Source organism: Gadus morhua, chromosome 13 (assembly GCF_902167405.1).
Source record: "Gadus morhua chromosome 13, gadMor3.0, whole genome shotgun sequence".
NCBI lineage: Eukaryota > Metazoa > Chordata > Actinopteri > Gadiformes > Gadidae > Gadus > Gadus morhua.
The window spans coordinates 4,799,634-4,814,633 of NC_044060.1; the positions used below are offsets into that span (position 1 = coordinate 4,799,634).

The following is a 15,000-nucleotide window of genomic DNA, read 5'->3' on the forward strand; positions in this document are numbered from 1 at the left end:
AGGGACTACAGATGCTAGCGATGTAACCGATAGTACTAGGGACTACAGATGCTAGCGATGCTAGCGATAGTACAAGGGACTACAGATGCTAGCGATGCTACCGATAGTACAAGGGACTACAGATGCTAGCGATGCTACCGATGGTACCAAGGACTACAGTTGCTAGCGATGTTACCGAGAGTACTAGGCCCTCGGACCGGCATACACTTGACCCTACCTCTCTCTCTGTCTCGCTCTCTCTCCCCCCAGGCCCACTGTGTGTTTGCGTCCACGCCGAATGTGTCCTGCGTGTGTAACGTGGGCTGGTCCGGTGATGGTTTGGTGTGTGTGGAGATCAATAACTGTGACCTGGCCAGCAGGGGGGGCTGTAGCCCTGACGCCGACTGCATGTACATCGGACCAGAGCAGGTCAGACCTTCTACCTCTAAGATAAGGCTACAGATAGCCTGAGGCAATGGCCAGGATAAGGGTTAGGCTAGGGTCTGGCAATAGCTATGGGTAAGGATGAGGCTAGGAGAAGGCTACGGCTAGGATAAGATAAGAGTAAGGCTAGGATATGTCTGAGTCAAACATAAAATAATCCTAAAATTAGGCTAGGCTCAGGCTAGCATCGATTTGAGGATAGGATGAGGCTGGGGTAAGGATAATGCAGAGTTGATGGGTGGTGTCCAATCCGGATCGCTTTTTAACTTACTTTATTTGTTAAAGTATTTCTGTATGGTAACTACGGAGCAACAGGAGGGGAAGCGTGTCTGACACGTGCTGTGCGACTCCCAGCTGACCAAAGCTTTAACCCTTAAGACTGGGCTGCCGGAAGTTTCTGGTTTGTTTCCCGACTGTGTAGTCTGTTTTGTTCAAATCCACGCGGCCTTTGGGTAGTGGGCGGAGCCGGTGTGACGTATTAGCCTCGGCTTCCTCACTTGTCTGAGGTGCTGCCTCCTGTGGATGGAGCAGCTATTGCAGCCTTCAGTAAGGTCCTGCTCCCCTTGTGGCTATGTGTAGTATTTATGGCTTCTATATTTGGTCGTGCTTCCTAGTGGTTCTGTGAGGGTAATACAGCTTGTGTGTTTGAATCTGCTTCCTTGAGGCTATGTGGAGGCAGCTTATGTCCTTAAAATACGCAACAATAAGACTAGATTGCTAGATTGAGGTAAGCATCTACCCTAGGCTAACGGCAAACATAATGTTAGTCCATTAGGGCACCATTGTTTATGACGGCCTCGCTAAAGGCTAACGGCCAATGGCAACTTCCTGTGGCCATCAAGCTTAAACAATGGGTGTGTGTGTGTGTGTGTGTGTGTGTGTGTGTGTGTGTGTGTGTGTGTGTGTGTGTGTGTGTGTGTGTGTGTGTGTGGGTGTGCGCAGAGTGAGTGCAAGTGTAAAAGTGGTTTCCAGGGAGACGGGGACACATGTGAGCGCATAGATCCCTGTCGTAAAAACAACGGTGGCTGTCACAAAACGGTACACACACACACACATACACACACACACACTGACACACACACAAACACACACAAAAACACATACACACATACACACACACACACACACACACCCACACACAATGCATTGTTTTGTTATAGTAGTTGTGTTATTGTGTTATATTAATTGTATTTTTTGGGTTATAGTAGTTGTATTGTTTTTTTATAGTAGTTGTGTGATATTACTATTATATTATTATTATTATTGTGTTGTTGTGTAAAGGCCAAGTGTTCTCTGAGTGAGGACCAGGTGAACTGTACCTGCCCGCCGGAACTCCAAGGAGACGGACTGGCCTGCTATGGCTCCCTACTCGAGGTACCTTACCTGTACTATACAATGATACTACCACAATACCTCTAATATACCTGTACTATACCCTAATACTAACGTAATACCTCTAATATACCTGTACTATACATTAATACTACCTTAATACCTCTAATATACCTGTACTATACATTGATACTACCATAATACCTCTAATATACCAGTACTATGCCCTAATACTACCGTAATACCTCTAATATACCTGTACTATACATTAATACTACCGTAGTACCTCTAATATACCTGTACTATACATTGATACTACCATAAAACCTCTAATATACCTGTACTATACATTAATACTACCGTAGTACCTCTAATATACCTGTACTATACATTGATACTACCATAAAACCTCTGATATACCTGTACTATACATTAATACTACCGTAGTACCTCTAATATATCTGTACTATACACTAATACTACCGTAATACCTCTAATATACCTGTACTATACCCTTATAGTACAGTTATACTTTGACTATATGTGTGACTGACTGACATTAATGCTACCGTAATACTTAGAATATACCTGTAACTAACACTAATCCTACCGTAATACCTCTAATACACCTGTACTATACACTAATACTACCGTTATACCTCTAATATCTGTAAACTCACCCACAACTCAGCAGTACTTCCTCGTATCACCTCATAGGATGGGCATTGGCCATTATTGATGAACAATCAAAAGATCTTCAATATCTTCAAATTAAAACTAAAATAAAAATAAAAATTAATTGAAGATACTTTGCCTTAAATCACTTGGCTCCAACAACTACCAGACTACTCCCTGTATGCATACTGTAGAGTCCTCCAAACGTTTAGCTTGGAAGTATATAACGATATGTTTGTGTGTGTGTGTGTGTGTGTGTGTCTGTGTGTGTGTTCGTGTGTGTGTGTGTGTGTGTTTTTGTATGTGTGTAGGAACTGGACTCTAACTGGTATCTGAATGGATTTAATCGTTGGCTCCAGGTAGACTATTAGGTCATCTTTTATATGCTATCATATAGAAATATACAGTACAACTTCATATCATATAATAACATCTGTTTGTGTGTATGGGTGCACATCTGGGTGTGTGCGTGTGGGATGCGTGTGTGTGCGATGCGTGTGTGTCTCTCTGTGTGTTTTTTTGTGATTGCGTGGTTTTGTGTGTCGTGCGTGTGGTGTGTGCGTGTATATGTGTGTACATGTGTGTTTGTGTCACTGTGTTTTTCTGTGTGTCTTTGTGTGCGTGTGTGTGTGTGTGTGTGGTGTGTGCGTTTTTTTGCGTTTTTGTGTGTTTTTGTGTGGTGTGTGTGTTTGTGTCTCTGTGTGTTTCTGTGTGTCTCTGTTGTTGTGTCAGAGGGATAAGACCTCTATAGACTACCTGTCCCGGAACGTGACGGTGTTGGCTCCGTCCAGAGACTTCTGGAAAAACTTCTCTTCCACCCAGGAAGCCTTCTGGTTCAACCGGCACCGAATCACACACTTCCTACAGTAAGATCAACTACCACCAATCAACCTCCACCCACATCATACACCACCATCAACTACCACCCATCAACTACCATCCACATCATACACCACCCATCAACTACCACCCATACACTACCACCATCAACTACCATCCACATCATACACCACCCATCAACTACCACCCATACACTACCACCATCAACTACCATCCACATCATACACCACCCATCAACTACCTCCATCAACTACCACCAATCAACCTCCACCCACATCATACACCACCATCAACTACCACCCATCAACTACCATCCTCATCAACTACCACCCATCAACTACCACCCATACACTACCACCATCAACTACCATCCACATCACACACCACCCATCAACTACCACCATCAACTACCTCCATCAACTACCATCCACATCATACACCACCCATCAACTACCACCATCAACTACCTCCATCAACTACCACCAATCAACCTCCACCCACATCATACACCACCATCAACTACCACCCATCAACTACCATCCTCATCAACTACCACCCATCAACTACCACCCATACACTACCACCATCAACTACCATCCACATCATACACCACCCATCAACTACCACCTTCAACTACCTCCATCAACTACCACCATCAACTACCATCCACATCATACACCACCCATCAACTACCACCATCAACTACCACCATCAACTACCTCCATCAACTACCACCGTCAACTACTTCCCACATCAACTATCTCCCATCAACTACCACCATTAGCTATCACCGACCACCCTCCAACTACTACCAATATGAACAATAAGATGAACTCCCATACTCTTTTGTGTGTGTGTGTGTGTGTGTATGTGTGTGTGTGAGTGTCTGTGTCTGTGTGTGCGTCTATGTGTCTTTGTCTGTGTGTGTGCGTGTGTGAGTGTCTGTGTGTGTGTGCGTCTGTGTGTCTGTCTGCTTGTGTGTGCGTCTGTGTGTATGTGTGTGTGTGTGCGTCTGTGTGTTTGTGTGTGTGTGTGTGTGTGTGTGTGTGCGTGTGTGTGTGTGTCTGTGTCTGGTGTGTGCGTTTGTGTGCGTGTCTCTGTGTGTGTGTTTGTGTGTGTGTGTGTGTGTGTGTCTGTGTGTGTGTGTGTGTGTGTGTGTGTGTGTTTGTGTCTGCGTGTGTGTGTGTGTGTGTGTGTGTGTGTGTGTGTGTGTGTGTGTGTCTGTCTGTCTGTCTGTCTGTCTGTCTGTCTGTCTGTCTGTCTGTCTGTCTGTCTGTCTGTCTGTCTGTCTGTCTGTCTGTCTGCGTGTGTGTCTGTCTGTCTGTCTGCGTGTGTGTCTGCGTGTGTCTGTCTGTGTGTGTGTGTGTCTGTCTGTCTGTCTGTCTGTCTGTCTGTCTGTCTGTCTGTCTGTCTGTCTGTCTGTCTGTCTGTGTGTGTCTGTGTCTGTGTGTGTGTCTGTCTGTCTGTCTGCGTGTGTGTCTGCGTGTGTCTGTCTGTGTGTGTGTGTGTGTAGAGCTCAGATGATTCCAGGGCTCTGGACTGTGGAGGACCTGAAGGGTCTGGAGGGCCACAGCGTCCCCACCCTCGGCGCCCCCACCTCCTGGATCATCAGCAGCAGCAACGGGGTCTCAGATACTACCGTTGACCCTTGACCTTTGACCCTGAACCCTAACCCTTGACCCTGAACCCTAACCCTTAACCCTTGACCCTTGATCCTGAACCCTATCCCTTGACCCTTGGCCCTTGAACCTTGATCCTGAACCCTAACCCTTGACCCTTAATATTTAAATTCAGGGCATTTAGCGACATACAACCGTTCATAACCACACTGACCGCAGAGTCGACCACACAGGGTGGGGTGACTTGCTCAGGGACACCTCCACAGTTATCTAGGAGGAGCCAGGGATCGAACTAGCAGCCCTCGAGTTCCGCTCTTCCTCCTGAGCCAAGCCGACCCGTGACCCTGAACAATGGGTCCTTAACCCTGACCCGTAACCCTTGCCACTTAACCTTAACTCTGAACCCTAAACACTTGATACCTTACCCATAACCGGAATTAACTCTTAACCTCAATCCTGTTGATGTTGCAGAGTGCGATTGTTTCAGACCACGCATATGATATTAGCAAATAGTAGAGGGAGACTGTACCCCTTTAACCTGAAGTGTAACCCTCACCCTTACCTCGACCTATCTCAAAGCCTATGAATGTTGTGAATGTTGTATCACTGTATTAATGTTGTGTACCACTGTATGAATGTTGTGTTGTGGCTGGCAGACGCTCCTTGTGGGGAATGCCTCTATCCATACAGCAAACCTTCCCTCAACCAACGGATACATTCACATCATCAACGGGGTGAGCCTCTACCATGAAGGAGCAGGTAGGGGTTAGACAGTAACGACAGGTCATTGAGGAACAGGTAGGGGTTAGACAGTAACGGCAGGTCATTGAGGAGCAGGTAGGGGTTAGACAGTAAAGACAGGTCATTGAGGAGCAGGTAGGGGTTAGACAGTACAGAGACAGGTCATTAAGGAGCAGGTAGGGGTTAGACAGTACAGAGACAGGTCATTAAGGAGCAGGTAGGGGTTAGACAGTACAGAGACAGGTCATTAAGGACCAGGTAGGGGTTAGACAGTACAGAGACAGGTCATTAAGGAGCAGGTAGGGGTTAGACAGTAACGACAGGTCATTGAGGAGCAGGTAGGGGTTAGACAGTACAGAGACAGGTCATTAAGGAGTAGGTAGGGGTTAGACAGTACAGAGACAGGTCATTAAGGAGCAGGTAGGGGTTAGACAGTAACGACAGGTCATTGAGGAGCAGGTAGGGGTTAGACAGTACAGAGACAGGTCATTAAGGAGCAGGTAGGGGTTAGACAGTAACGACAGGTCATTGAGGAGCAGGTGGGGGTTAGACAGTAAAGACAGGTCATTAAGGAGCAGGTAGGGGTTAGACAGTAACGATAGGTCATTGAGGAGCAGGTAGGGGTTAGACAGTACAGAGACAGGTCATTAAGGAGCAGGTAGGGGTTAGACAGTAACGACAGGTCATTGAGGAGCAGGTGGGGGTTAGACAGTAAAGACAGGTCATTAAGGAGCAGGTAGGGGTTGGACAGTAAAGACAGGTCATTGAGGAGCAGGTAGGGGTTGGACAGTAAAGACAGGTCATTGAGGAGCAGGTAGGGGTTAGACAGTAAAGAGAGGTCATTGAGGAGCAGGTAGGGGTTGGACAGTAAAGACAGGTCATTTAGGAGCAGGTATTAAACAGTGCACCAGCCTTACTGTTAATCTCTGTCACACAGCTCTTGGCTCCGCCTCTCTCTGACCTCTCCCCTTACCCCCCGACCCTGATGGGATTCTTAAACTCCTCGTCGAACTTCACATTGTTCAGATACTACGTCCTGGTAGGTCCCCAACCCAACCACTCAGCAGCCAATCATGCAGCTGGCAATGCGTATGTGTGTACATATCTGTATATGTGTGTGTGTGTCTTTGTGTGTGTGTGTGTGCGTTCGTTTCTCTTTGTGTGTGTGCGGGGGGGGTGGTTTGTGTGTGTGTGAGGGTTTGTGTGTGTGTATGCGTTTGTGTGTGTGTGTCTGTGTGTGTATGTATGTGTGTCTTTGTATGTGTGTGTGTGTTTGTGCGTTTGTGTCTCTACGTGTGTGTGTGTGTGTGTGTGGGGGGGGGGGGGGGGTTGCGTTTGTGTGTCTACGTATGTCTGTGTGCCTGTGTGTGTCTGTGTGTGTAGCTCTACAAACTGGAGGAGGGCAAGAACGACTTCACCCTCCTGCTGCCAACCGACGACGCAGTCAGACGACACCTGAGCTCCACCAACTCCACCCTCCTGGTAGGTCTAACTCCACCCTCCTGGTAGGTCTAACTCCACCTTCCTGTTAGGTCCAACTCCACCCTCCTGGTAGGTCTAACTCCACCCTCCTGGTAGTTCTAACTCCACCCTCCTGACTCTCCTAACTCCACCCTCCTGGTAGGTCTAACTCCACCCTCCTGGTAGGTCCAACTCCACCCTCCTGGTAGGTCTAACTCCACCCTCCTGGAAGGTCTAACTCCACCCTCCTGGTAGGTCTAACTCCACCCTCCTGGTAGGCCTAACTCCACCCTCCTGGTAGGTCCAACTCCACCCTCCTGATAGGTCTAACTCCACCCTCCTGGTAGGTCTAACTCCACCCTCCTGGTAGGCCTAACTCCAACCTCCTGGTAGGTCTTACTCCACCCTCCCTAGGGTGACCCTCCTGACTCCACCCTGTGTGTGTGTGTGTGTGTGTGTGTGTGTGTGTGTGTGTGTGTGTGTGTGTGTGTGTATGTGTGTGTGTATGTGTGTGTGTGTGTGTGTGTGTGTAAAAGGACCCCTCAGTCTTTAGGTACCACTTCCTCAATGAGATTTTGCTTCCTGCCGACCTGAGAGATGGACTGGTGAAAGAGACTCTGCTGGGCGAGGACTACTCGCTGCAGTTCCACCTTAAAAACAACCAGGTACCATCGGCTATAGTTCCACCTTAAAAACAACCAGGTACCATCGGCTATAGTTCCACCTTAAAAACAACCAGGTACCATCGGCTATAGTTCCACCTTAAAAACAACCAGGTACCATCGGCTATAGTTCCACCTTAAACACAACCAGCCTTTGTTAAATGTTTTCACAAACAAAGTGCAAATATGCAGTATTCTGTCTGACGGATCAGGTGTGACTGCGTTTAGAAAGCTTTTGGGCTAGGCGTTGTGAGAAAGATCTTCTCTATTCTGATTGTGTTTGGGGAATTAGTCGAAGCCATACATTTTTCCTGATAGCATTTTTTTTTTTTTTGCGGACACAACAAACAGTGCAAACCTATTTATTTTCAGACGTCGCCCAACGCCCTCTTACTGAGACCTTTAACAAGTGTCCGTGGAACCATTTACCTCTCTCCTCTCCCCTCCTCTCTCCTCTCCCGTCTCCTCTCTCCTCTCCCGTCTCCTCTCTCCTGTCCTCCAGACATTGGTGAATGATGCTGTGATTGACAGTGGTTATGTGGATACCAAGTTCGGTGTAGTCATGTTCCTCAATCAGGTCCTCAAAGTTCAGCAGAACCGCTGCAGCCGAAGTGTCAACTTGAGGAGCAAAGTAAGAAACAACTTACTTTATTTTATTATACTGTACTACTTTATTATACAGTATTACATAATACTGTGCTGTACAGCAATGTAATCTACTTTACTCTACTCTTTTATATTCTAATGTATCACTGTCTCTAATCAACTCCACTGTTGGCCTCTAATCCTCTCTCTCTCTCTCTCTCTCTCTCTCTCTCTCTCTCTCTCTCTCTCTCTCTCTCTCTCTCTCTCTCTCTCTCTCTCTCTCGCGCTCTCTCTCGCTCTCTCTCTCGCTCTCTCTCTCGCTCTCTCTCTCTCTCGCTCTCTCTCTCTCTCTCTCTCGCTCTCTCTCTCGCTCTCTCTATCTCTCTCTCTCTCTCTCTCTCTCTCTCTCTCTCGCTCTCTCTCTCTCTCTCTCTCTCTCTCTCTCTCTCTCTCTCTCTCGTCCCTCAGGGGAGGTGTTCTAGTTGTGAAGGACCTCCCAGATGTTTCTTCAGCTACAAACCAGTAAGACAGACAGACAGACAGACAGACAGACAGACAGACAGACAGACAGACAGACAGACAGACAGACAGACAGACAGACAGACAGGCAGACAGGCAGACAGGCTGACCTGTTTTCTGTGTTTCAGACCATGACTAAGTTTCCAGACGGCATGGTGCCCGACTGCTTCTACAGGAAGAGGGTTGGCCCCCGCAGGAGGAACACCCCCGGCTGCAAGGCCACGTGCTTCAAGGTCCAAAAGGTGAGCAGCTCACCGATGGGGGGGGGGGGGTTTAAGGACCGGCTCGGTTACCGTGCCAACCCCCCCTGTCTCCCCCTGCCGCCTGGCTAGGACCACGCCTGTTGCCCTGGTTACTACGGCCACGAGTGTTACCGGTGTCCGGGGGAGGCGGGCGACGGGTGCTCGGGCCACGGGCGGTGTCAGGACGGCCTCTTCGGCGACGGGGAGTGCCGCTGTCACGAGGGTTTCCACGGCACCGCGTGTGAGGACTGCGAGCCGGGCCGCTACGGAACCAACTGCTCGTCCAGTAAGGAACCTTTAGAACCGCTCAAACACAAGGCGGAGCAGAGTAGAATCCCCCGGTAGAACCAACCTGTAGAATATAGTCAAACCAACCAGTAGAATACATCAGAACCCACCAGTGGAATACGGTCCAACACACCAGTAGAATACAGTAGAACCAACCGTAGAATACATTAGAACCCACCAGTGGAATACGGTCCAACACACCAGTAGAATACAGTAGAACCAACCGTAGAATACATTAGAACCCACCAGTGGAATACGGTCCAACACACCAGTAGAATACAGTAGAACCAACCGTAGAATACATTAGAACCCACCAGTGGAATACGGTCCAGCACACCAGTAGAATACAGTAGAACCAACCGTAGAATACATTAGAACCCACCAGTGAAATACGGTCCAGCACACCAGTAGAATACAGTAGAACCAACCGTAGAATACATTAGAACCCACCAGTGGAATACGGTCCAACACACCAGTAGAATACAGTAGAACCAACCGTAGAATACATTAGAACCCACCAGTGGAATACGGTCCAGCACACCAGTAGAATACAGTAGAACCCACCAGTGGAATACGGTCCAGCACACCAGTAGAATACAGTAGAACCAACCGTAGAATACATTAGAACCCACCAGGGGAATATGGTCCAGCACACCAGTAGAATACAGTAGAACCAACCGTAGAATACATTAGAACCCACCAGTGGAATATGGTCAAGCACACCAGTAGAATACAGTAGAACACACAGAATAGATTAGACCCTACCAGTCCAACCCACAAGTATAATACAGTAGAACCCACCACTAGAGTACATTAGGACACACCAATAGATAACTGTAGAACACACCATTAGAATACAGTAGAACCCATCAGAACAATACAGTTGAACCAACCACTATAACTAATCAGTAGACCACAGTAGAACCCACCCATCGAATAGATCTAAATGTATAGAATGTATTGAACTGACCTGTGTGTGTGTGTGTGTGTGTGTGTGTGTGTGTGTGTGTGTGTGTGTGTGTGTGTGTGTGTGTGTGTGTGTGTGTGTGTGTGTGTGTGTGTGAACGTCAACAGAATGTGTGTGTGACCATGGGAAGTGTGAGGACGGTCTAGCAGGAAGTGGGAGGTGTTTGTGTTTTAAAGGCTGGAGAGGAACTTCCTGTTCTGTCGGTAAGTGTTCCGTCTCATGCACAAGATGATCACACAGTGTTACCGTGGTAACACTGTTGACCTTGGTAACCATGGTCACCCCGGTGACCTTTGTAGCCCCGGTGACATTGGTTCCCCCGGTAACCTTGGTAACCCCAGTGACCTTGGTAACCCCAGTGACCTTGGTTACCCCAGTGACCTTGGTAACCACAGTGACCTTGGTAACCCCAGTGACCTTGGTTACCCCAGTGACCTTGGTAACCACAGTGACCCTGGTTCCCAGCCCGGTGTGAGTCTATCTCTAAGTGTCTACTTCTTAATGTCTATTTGTCAGTGTATATTCTGAGTGTGTATATTCTGAGTGTGTATATTCTGAGTGTGTATATTCTGAGTGTGTATATTCTGTCACTCAGAAATCAAAGACGATGTCTGTGGAGGCCTTTGTGATGAGAACGCAAAGTAAGACCCGCCTCCCTGTCGGCCTGTCCTTCTGTCTGTTCATCAGTTCGTCTGCCTGCCTGTTTGCCTGCCTGTCTGTCTGTCCGCCTGTTCGTCTGTCTGCCTGGCTGTCTGTTCATCTGTCTGTCTGTCTTTCCGTCCTTCCATCCGTCCGTCCGTCCCTCCGTCCGTCCGTCCGTCCGTCCGTCCGTCCGTCCGTCCGTCCGTCCGTCCGTCCGTCAGTCCGTCCGCCTGCCTGCCTGTCTGTCTGTCTGCCTGCCTGTCTGTCTGTCCGTCTGTCTGTCTTTGTGGGGGGCTAGTGATTGGTTCTGACGGTGTGCTCTTGTTATCAGCTGTATCGCTGGCCCGCGCGGCTCCAGTCCTACGTGCGTCTGTGCTGCAGGATACCACGGAAACGGGACCTCCTGTAAAGGTCTGCCCCCTGCTACCAGACACAGCTAATAAACAGTTAGTTAACACATATAGCTCACACATGGTAAACACACAGCTAACAACACGTAGCTAACACGTAGTTAACACATAGCTGATGAAACATAGCTCACACATGGTAAACACACAGCTAACAACACGTAGCTAACACGTAGTTAACACATAGCTGATGAAACATAGCTCACACATGGTAAACACACAGCTAACAACACGTAGCTAACACGTAGTTAACACATAGCTGATGAAACATAGCTTACACATGGTAAACACACAGCTTACAACACATTGATGCTAACACATACAGCTAGCAGAGTGCTAGCAGGAAAATCAGTAAGGGATCAACCACGACGTAGTGCGGTCCAGGGGAACCCAGGATGCTGGCCCCCGCCAGAGTGCATAATGTTCACAGACTCTGTGGATCAGAGTCCTGGCTCTACAGAGACCTGGGTCTAGAGAGACCTGGGTCTAGAGAGTCCTGAGGTCTACCCTGTGTCCCCGTAGAGCTGGACCTCTGTGGGTGGGCGAACGGAGGCTGTTCCAGGTTCGCCGTGTGCGCCCGGGCGTCCCCGACGCAGAGGACCTGCAACTGCAAGGACGGCTACTTCGGGGACGGAGTGGTCTGTCTAGGTACCTCTACCAGACTCAGTAACCCTACCGGATACTAACTACCGCTAACTAACCCTACTGGATACTAACTACCGCTAACTAACCCTACCGGATACTAACTACTGCTAACTAACCCTAACTGATAGCAACCACTAATTAACCCTACCGGATACTAACTTCAACTAATTAACCCTACCATACGCTAACTTACACTAATTGACCCTGGCTTACAATAACTCCACTAACTAACCCTACCTGACAATAACTACACTAACTAACCCTACCTTACAATAACTAACGCCAACTAACCCTACCTTACAATAACTAACACTCACCAGCTCTACCCTACAATAACTACACTAACTAACCCTCCCTTACACTAATTAACAATAACTAACCCTACCTCACAATAACTACACTGACTAACCCTACCTTAATCTAAATAACAATAACTAATCCTGACTTACACTAAATAACAATAAATAACCCTACTTTACACTAACTAACACCGACTAACCCTGCATTACACTAACTAACCCTACCTAACACCAACTACCAATACATTACAACCACTAAATGACAGTAGAGCTAATATTAATTAATGCTAACGCGCTAATTCCCCTGACTAAGTCCTCCATTCCCGGCCGTCTTGCTTTGTGTCTTCAGAGGCTGACGGCTGCCTGTTCAACAATGGCGGCTGTGACCGAACCGCAGAATGTACCAGAACCGGGCCCAATACTGTAAGACCCCGTCTGCACCTGCTCCAGTGAAGCCCTAGGCTGGCTGCCATTGGTGATAGCAATAAGCTGCTAGCTGCTCTCTGATAGCTGTATGCTATTAGCTGTTCTTTTCTAACTGCATTTGTGTGTGGTGTGTGTTTGTGTGTGTGCATGTGTGTGTGTGCGTGCGTGTCTGTGCGTGAGTATGGATGTGTGCGTTTGTGCATGTGTTTGTGTCTGCATGTATGTGTTTGTGTGTGCGTGCGTGTGTGTGTGTGTGTGTGTGAGTGCCTGCATGTGTGTGTCTGCGTGTGTGTGTGCGTGCGTTTGGATCTGTGCGTGCCTGCATGTGTGTGTGTGTGTGTGTGTGTTTGCGTGTGTGTGTAGACGGCGTGCTCATGCCTGCCTGGGTCCTACTTGTTGGGCCGCAGATGTTCCAAGGTGAAGGAGTGCTGGAGGGTGAGTCCTCTCATCTAGTCCAGTTAACCCTAACCTAGTTAACCCTAACCAAGACTCATATGGTCTAGTTAACCCTAACCAAGGCTCATATGGTCTAGTTAACCCTAACCAAGACTCATATGGTATAGTTAACCCTAACCAAGGCTCATATGGTCTAGTTAACCCTAACCAAGACTCATATGGTCTAGTTAACCCTAATCAAGACTCATCTGGCCCTATTTCAACGGTCTGAAACGCAAGTGAGAAGCGCCAAGAACAAGTAGCTTTGTGGGCGGTTCTATGGCGATGTTGCTGTTTTACCGGCGCATAAATGTCTCTTGCGCCCGGCGCAAATCTAAAAAGAGTTGGTCTGAAATAGCCTAATTACCCGTAGGTGTGGTTTGGGCGTAACGTGCAATAAACCAATGAGAGTGCCATCTCCCATCCCCTTTAAGAGCCATGAGCGCATTTGAATCTGACGAGTTCATATTTTGACAGCGCGTTTGCAGTCTCCGATGAGACAGATGCATGACCACATGAATTTCAAACGTCAAATGGCTCAGTTTATGGCCAAATAATATGACCTGATTCACACATGGAATAATGTTCTTCCACAATTTCAGAAATACTGAGTCCTCAAATAACTTTCGGCAAAGAAAACTTAACACACACCTGATATGCGGTAACTGTGGTTCTATTTAATGATATACTCAATACATTAACAAATATCGTTTCTTACCAGTATTATATGCATTATCGTTATCAACTTGTGTTCCTAATAGGCATGTGTCCCCCCGTTAATTTACATTGCCATGGACTGTATTATGCCTTACGTGTTTAGTTTGTGTGTGTTTAAACATATGGACGCACACATGCGCGCCCGGATTCATTAATTCTTTTACACATACACAAACGTGCGCCCGCATTCATTCATTCTATTTAACACTCACTCGCGGCCAAACAATTTTTTCTCACGATCAGGTACTCATCAATCCTAAAAGTTATGGGCTTGTACACGATGTCTCTTTCATGAAAATATGTGTTTGCTGTACGGTGTTTGCAGATGCATTGATTTAAAAGTACAACTTATTACCGCTGTATCAGCTGTTCTTTCCCAAATAATTTACCAAGAATGTGTGGCTATGTAGATGAGAGAAGCAGAGTGTATGCGTGAGGTGCACAAGAAACTTTATGCATGCGCCCTTAAAATAGCATCTGAACAACGCGCGCCACTGACTTTAAACCAGGTATTTCCTGGTTTGTGGCGCAATTGTTTTCTGAAACTGCAAGATCAGGGAACTTTGAGTGCTAGCATGTAGCGCAAGATCATTCCCTAATTTACCGACGCGTGGCGGTGGAGGGAAAAAAACGCTCTGCGCCAGTCGCAAACTAGCAACGACACGTGCGTCAGTGTAGAAATTAAATTGCGCCGGATGCAAGATAGGGCCAATCTTGTCTCGTTAATCAAACCTAGTCTCATGTCGTTGGATAGGATTTAGTCTCATGTAGTTTAATCTGAACACAGTTAATCTAATCTAGAATCATCTGATCTAGTTTAATATGATTCATTCTCATCTAGTTGAATCTAATCTAAACCAATCTGTGTGTGCACATGCATTGTTTGTGTATGTGTGTGCACGTATGCATGTGTGTGTTTGTGTGTATGTGTGTGTGTGTGTTTGTGTGTGTGTATGTGTGTGTTTGTGTGTGTGTGTAGGGCAAGTGTGTGTGTTCTCCATCAGCGATCCGCATGGGAGCCTGCAAGGGAAGCACCCTAGAGGTGAGACATGTGACGCAGTCAGCCGACCTTTCA

At 47.4% G+C, this 15,000-nt stretch overlaps 1 protein-coding gene across 4 annotated transcripts in view; it reads left to right on the forward strand.

Moving 5' to 3' along the window:
- Window positions 1-15,000, forward strand: part of stab1 (stabilin 1) — a 53,021-nt gene that overhangs the window by 16,192 nt on the left and 21,829 nt on the right. For all 4 annotated transcript variants that reach the window (XR_003979144.1, XM_030374329.1, XM_030374331.1 and 1 more), the window contains exons 26-46: window positions 250-408; window positions 1,366-1,461; window positions 1,705-1,797; window positions 2,742-2,789; window positions 3,163-3,296; window positions 4,784-4,895; window positions 5,546-5,623; window positions 6,568-6,669; window positions 7,014-7,112; window positions 7,628-7,756; window positions 8,256-8,384; window positions 8,807-8,860; window positions 8,986-9,099; window positions 9,190-9,385; window positions 10,462-10,557; window positions 10,950-10,995; window positions 11,328-11,407; window positions 11,926-12,051; window positions 12,697-12,770; window positions 13,137-13,208; window positions 14,905-14,967. Coding sequence is in view for 3 of the 4 variants with exons in the window: in XM_030374329.1 (XP_030230189.1) it covers window positions 250-408; window positions 1,366-1,461; window positions 1,705-1,797; window positions 2,742-2,789; window positions 3,163-3,296; window positions 4,784-4,895; window positions 5,546-5,623; window positions 6,568-6,669; window positions 7,014-7,112; window positions 7,628-7,756; window positions 8,256-8,384; window positions 8,807-8,860; window positions 8,986-9,099; window positions 9,190-9,385; window positions 10,462-10,557; window positions 10,950-10,995; window positions 11,328-11,407; window positions 11,926-12,051; window positions 12,697-12,770; window positions 13,137-13,208; window positions 14,905-14,967 (2,100 nt within the window). In the remaining variant the exon portion in view is untranslated. The remainder of the gene's footprint in view (window positions 1-249; window positions 409-1,365; window positions 1,462-1,704; window positions 1,798-2,741; window positions 2,790-3,162; window positions 3,297-4,783; window positions 4,896-5,545; window positions 5,624-6,567; window positions 6,670-7,013; window positions 7,113-7,627; window positions 7,757-8,255; window positions 8,385-8,806; window positions 8,861-8,985; window positions 9,100-9,189; window positions 9,386-10,461; window positions 10,558-10,949; window positions 10,996-11,327; window positions 11,408-11,925; window positions 12,052-12,696; window positions 12,771-13,136; window positions 13,209-14,904; window positions 14,968-15,000) is intronic.